The sequence below is a fragment of the Nerophis ophidion genome, linkage group LG10 (assembly GCF_033978795.1).
Source record: "Nerophis ophidion isolate RoL-2023_Sa linkage group LG10, RoL_Noph_v1.0, whole genome shotgun sequence".
NCBI classification, from domain to species: Eukaryota; Metazoa; Chordata; class Actinopteri; order Syngnathiformes; family Syngnathidae; genus Nerophis; species Nerophis ophidion.
The window spans coordinates 69,218,147-69,224,161 of NC_084620.1; the positions used below are offsets into that span (position 1 = coordinate 69,218,147).

A 6,015-nucleotide genomic window follows, 5' to 3' on the forward strand; every position below is an offset into this window, starting at 1 on the left:
GTGTGCAGCTCCATGCGTTCTCCTCATGAGCTAAATTGAACTCTGTCTCTGCTTGGTTCCTTGCTTCTTGTCTGATTAATAGATGTCATCAGTGTTTGACGAGCATTAATGTCAACATTTATTCCTGTTAGCCCGCCGCGCCGTCTTGCAAACTGTTACGTTTAAAACCGGCCTAATCCGGTCTTACATTTGATCAATGACGGCGACAAAAGTAACAAGGCTTATGACTCCCTTTCTGGTAGCATCACGGAACACGAGCCAGGCGTCGCTCTCGGCGGCTTCGGCGAAGAACCAGCAGCGCACTGGGGTGACGGAGCTTATTAAAGTGCCGGTTTGCGTTAGAAAAAAAAACACTCGCCGGCCTCACATTCCACATCTCTCCCACTCAAGGCTGGAACAAAAGGTTGAGAAATGAACCCCCGGCTTGGCTTTGCCCGGCGGAGCAAGCGGCGGCGCTTTCTGCGGCGTTCGCCGTCTGCTTATTTATATATTTTCCTCCTATTTTATCCCCCCCGCCGTCTCCCTTGTGGCCACTGAGGTGGAAACGGGCGACTGTGATGAAATGAAACCATTTCTCTTTTCTTGTTCTCGGTTTGCAGCCGTCGCCACACTTCATCCTCTTTTTTTTTCCACCCCGTCTCTCTCTCTCTCCCTTCGCCGCTCTAGCAGCAGGGCCCAAAAATATCACCGGCGCCATCAAGATTTCCCGTCCCTTCATTAGGAAGCATCCAGAAATGTCATGCCAGAGTCGATCGTATTTCCGTGGCTGAATTTGGGCTTTGTTGCATTGATTATTCAGTACTTTGCAAACATAAAGGAAATTATTTGCACAGTACACCGTGTGTGTTTACCACATAAGCCACCCCTCTAATGTCAAGAATGATCATTTTACAATCCAATTAGCGGCCAAATGTATTTAATTACGCTCAGTCAGCAAAACATTTGCATTGCTGTCGTTGTTTGTGTCGCCAAACAACGGCTGGGGCGGAAAAAAAACAAAACGGATTGCAGCCTGACTGGCTGCCTGTCGACCTGTTGCTATGGTGACAAACATCTTCCAGCGTTCCCGAGCGTTCCGCTTGCTGTGGGGCTCAGACTTGAGCTGCAGGATATGTGCCATTTAGGAATCTTAATAAAGCCTCGGCTTTGACCAATAATAGAACAAATGCTTTTTTGAAGGAGATGAAGGTCAAGCATTTTTTTGGGCTCTGCATTAAAATGTCAACGTAATTCTCTCTGCCCGTAATAAATGTCAATATGTCCAAATCCTCCTCTTGTGACGTGACGCAATAACCACCCTGATTTATGTCTTGTTTGTCTCTAGGTTGGCATGGACCGGGCTGTGGATGCCGGGAGCCCGGAGAGCTTTCACGGACGCCGATAAGTCTGCTTAGCATACGGCCCGATTCCTGTGGTCCGCCTGACAGCGGCCTTGGCCCCCGCACCCTGACTTTGAGTGATTAGTCATCGCCTCCAAGGGCAGTTGCGTGGCAAGACAACAAGAGGGGGAGGGGGGGGAAACAAAACAGAAACTCTCGGGAGTTCTGCAGCAGTGGATGGTGGAGGTGGTGGCAGAGGTGGTGAGTCATTCGCCTCGGCAGATGCAACAAATTATTCATCATCCGTGAACAGCCCAGAATACATAATTCACGAGGACCAATATCCGACTGGAGACCAATATGAAGGACGTGTCGTTCGTGGATCGTTTCTTTGTCGGCTTGGCCTTGGCCTCTGTTGTCGTGGCCACCGACAAGAGGCCAGACTGCCCAAAACTCTGCGTATGCGAGATTCGACCCTGGTTTTCTCCCAGTTCTGCGTACATGGAAGCACACACTGTTGACTGCAACGATCTGGGACTATTTAACCTGCCGGAGAAACTACCCGTCGGCACCCAAGTGCTGCTCCTACAGACAAACAATGTGGTCAGGATTGACAGACCCTTGGATTACCTGGCCAACATCACAGAGATCGATCTCTCGCAAAACAACGTCTCGTCCATGAGCCAGGTCCATCTTGGGACTCTGCCTCAGCTGCTGTCCCTGCACATGGAGGAGAACCGGATACAAGAGCTGCCCGACAACTGTCTGGCAGAGCTGGCTAATCTTCAAGAGCTCTATCTCAATCACAACCTCATCTCCTCCATTTCCCAACTGGCTTTTCACGGACTCGGCAGGCTTCTGCGGCTACACCTCAATTCCAACAAGCTGCAGAGCATTCGCAGAGAGTGGTTCGACCCCATGCCCAATCTGGAGATTCTGATGATCGGAGAGAACCCGGTGCTGTCCATCGACGAGATGAACTTCAAACCTCTCAGCAGCCTGCGCAGTCTGGTTCTCACCAGAATGAACCTGTCTCAGCTCCCGGAAAGGGCTTTGGCCGGCCTCGATAACTTGGAGAGCATTTCTTTCTATGACAACACGTTCCCCGAGGTGCCCCATTCCGCCCTGAGAAATGCAAAGAACCTGAAGTTTTTGGATCTAAACAAAAACCCAATAGCAAGGATACAGCGAGGGGATTTTGTGGACATGCTGCATTTGAAAGAGCTCGGGATTAATAGCATGCCGGAGCTTGTTTCCATCGACAGCTTTGCGCTGAATAATCTGCCTGAGCTGACCAAAATAGAAGCCACCAACAATCCTAAACTCTCCTACATCCACCCAAACGCGTTCTACAAACTGCCTCGGCTGGAAACCCTAATGCTGAACGGCAACGCGCTCAGTGCGCTCCACAGAATAACCGTGGAGTCGCTCCCGAACCTTCGAGAGGTTAGTATGCACAGCAACCCCATCCGCTGTGACTGCGTGGTACGCTGGATGAACATGAACAAGACCAACATCCGCTTCATGGAGCCTGACTCCTTGTACTGTGTGGAGCCCCCAGAGTACGAAGGCCAGCATGTCCGACAGGTGCACTTCAGGGAGATGATGGAGATTTGTCTCCCGCTTATCTCCCCGGAAAGCATGCCCGGGCATATTAAAGTGCACAGCGGGAGCTCGGTGTCGCTCCATTGCCGGGCTTTCGCTGAACCGGAGCCAGACATCTACTGGATCACACCGTCCGGGGGTAAAGTCCTCCCCAACACTGTGTCCGATAAGTTCTACATGCATCCGGAGGGGACATTTGACATCTATGACATCACGGAAAAAGAAGCGGGCCCTTACACGTGTGTTGCTCACAACCTGGTCGGAGCTGACCTGAAGTCAGTGTCTGTACAGGTGAACGGATACTTCCCCCAAGCTCCGAACGGTTCTCTCAGTCTCCAGATCAATACAGTGGGGACAAGCTCCATCCTGATTTCTTGGAAGGCCAGCCCGGGCACTCTGGCTCCTAACATCAAGTGGTACGCCCCGTCAAACGCGAACCATCCGGCCGCCTCCTTTTCCACCAGGGTGCCGTCCGACGTCCAAATCTACAACCTGACGCGCCTCAGCCCCGCCACTCAGTACAAAGTGTGCGTGGACGTCCGCAGCATCCACTACAAACACGACACCAAATGCGTCAGTGTCACCACCAAGGGATTAGAGCTCTTGGCCAAGGACGCGGAAAAATGGGACACGGCGCTAATCACCGCCTTTGGTGTGCTCCTGGCCGGGATTTCAGTGGGCTGCCTGCTTATTTATGTGACTCTGAGGATCCACCAACTTAATGGGGATTTCAGAAAATGCGACTCCAAAGCTTTGCTGTCACCCGGACATGCACCCTTTTTTACCAGGCTGTGGTTTTCAGGTAGGGCGCTGCCGAGCGGAGTGGAAGTGAAAGCCACCGTCATAAACGTGTCCGACGACGCCTTTTAGGGAGACGTGACTTCGGGGCAAGGGGTGGACGACTTTCATCCACGGCTCAGACTCTTATTATCGGACTGGGATAGAACTGTGCTGCTCTCCCAGCTTAACCCCCGACTGAAGGTGGGGGTTTGCTTTGTAACTGTACCATCCGGCGAGGAAAATACGTCTAGCGAACGGGGCATTGACTGCCGGAAGACATTATTTCAGCGCAGAAAGGAAGGTGGGAACAGAAAGATCCGGAGGCTGGGTTCTAGTGTAACTGACTGTTAAATTTGTCCAGAGTTGTGGAAATGTCCGTGTGGTCCCAAGCAATACCGTCTGTGCTTTGTCCAACACCCATAGACGAGTTAGCGATACAATAATAACACCTGTCTGTACCTGGGGGGGGGAAGGAGCTATAGTAGACTAGACAAATAAGAGTGAACTGCGGTGTAAAGCCTTTTGACGATCCCCTCTTTTTCTATTTACAACGGATCCTTTGGTTTTTCATGGACATATTGGTATATATTATGTTACCCACGAATCCTCTGTATCCGGGACAATTTTCAATTGGCTTTTACACAAACACGTTGGATGACAGTGTAACCTTTCATGAAAACGGGTGTCAGGGGGGCGAGAGATGCTGTGTTGCGGTTGGTAAGTGCCTAAAAAGAAGTACATGAGGTGGAACAAAGAAGAACCGGGAGGACGACGTGAGCCGCAGCAAGAAAAACAAGACGGGGTGGAAAAAAAAAAAAAAAAAAAAAAGGCGACATACTCATCGCAGAAGCTATTCTCCAGTAACGGCGTGTGAAGAAAACCCTGTCGGTATTTTTAGCAAACATATTTTCGAGATATTTCGTTGTTGCTTTTGGGTGTACAAGTTAAAAAGCCATTTTTATAATATAACTGTTCTATATGTGGTCTATGGGCACAACGGACTGAGAGGAGTGCTGAGAAGAAAAAAAAAAAAATCAAATAAATGTCATTGTTTCTTTTACAAACCATTGCTAACGTCGGCTCCTTTTTTTGATGCTCAATTGCGATGGAAAGTGTTCATGCCTCAATTAGCCCTTCGGGAAGAAAATTGTGATGTCATATCGTTAATTTTTTAAAAACCATAATCGTCACATGTTTGAAGTTTAATTAATCGTGAATAATGACATTTAATTACTTGCTTTATTTAAATTAACGTTAAATTAAGTACCCCTTCAGAAAAAATATTGACTCTCATTAAAACACAATAGCATAGTATGCCTAAGTATTCATCAAAAACAAGTATATTTCATATTTTTTGGCCACTTTACATTTACATATAGGAACATAAAACGCTGTACTTTGTCAAGTGATTATTTGGCATACCACTCGATGGAGCCCATGTACCACAGTTTGAAAATCCATCCATCTTCTTCCGCTTATCCGAGTTCGGGTCGCGGGGGCAGCAGCCCAAGCAGGGAAGCCCAGATATTCATCTCCCTAGCCACTTTGTCCAGCTCTTCCCGGGGGATCCCGAGGCTTTCCCAGGCCAGCCGGGAGACATAGTCTTCCCAACGTGACCTGGGTCTTCCCCGTGGCCTACTACCAGTCAGACGTGACCGAAACACCTCCCTAGGGAGGCGTTCGGGTGGCATCTTGAGTTCCCCCCGGATGGCAGAGCTTCTCACCCTATCTCTAAGGGAGAGACCCACCAACCGGCGGAGGAAACTCATTTCGGCCGCTTGTACCCGTGATTTTGTCCTTTCGGTCATGACCCAAAACTCGTGAGGATGGGAACGTAGATCGACCGGTAAATTGAGAGCTTTGCCTTCCGGCTCAGCTCCTTCTTCACCACAACGGATCGGTACAGCGTCCGCATTACTGAAGACGCCGCACCGATCCGCTTGTCGATCTCACGATCCACTCTTCTACCTCCATCGTGAACAAGTTTGGAGGAGCAGCGGCTTTACTTTGAGTTCCCCCCCGGATGGCAGAGCTTCTCACCCTATCTCTAAGTGAGAGACCCACCAACCGGCAGAGGAAACTCATTTCGGTCGCTTGTACCCGTGATCTTGTCCTTTCGGTCATAACCCAAAGCTCATGACCATAGGTGAGGATGGGAACGTAGATCGACCGGTAAATTGAGATCTTTGCCTTCCGGCTCAGCTCCTTTTTCACCACAACGGATCGATACAGCGTCCGCATTACTGAAGACGCCGCACCGATCCGCCTGTCGATCTCACGATCCAGTCTTCCTTCACTCGTGAACAAGACT

General features: G+C 49.8%; 1 protein-coding gene across 1 annotated transcript in view; it reads left to right on the top strand.

Annotated features, from left to right (window-relative positions):
• The window catches only part of LOC133561227 (leucine-rich repeat neuronal protein 3), a 59,256-nt gene extending 54,485 nt beyond the window's left edge, over nucleotides 1–4,771 (top strand). The window contains exon 2 of the mRNA XM_061914560.1: nucleotides 1,325–4,771. Within this exon, the coding sequence (XP_061770544.1) occupies nucleotides 1,680–3,794 (2,115 nt within the window). The 5' untranslated portion in view covers nucleotides 1,325–1,679 and the 3' untranslated portion in view covers nucleotides 3,795–4,771. The remainder of the gene's footprint in view (nucleotides 1–1,324) is intronic.
• Nucleotides 4,772–6,015: the final 1,244 nt, after the last annotated feature.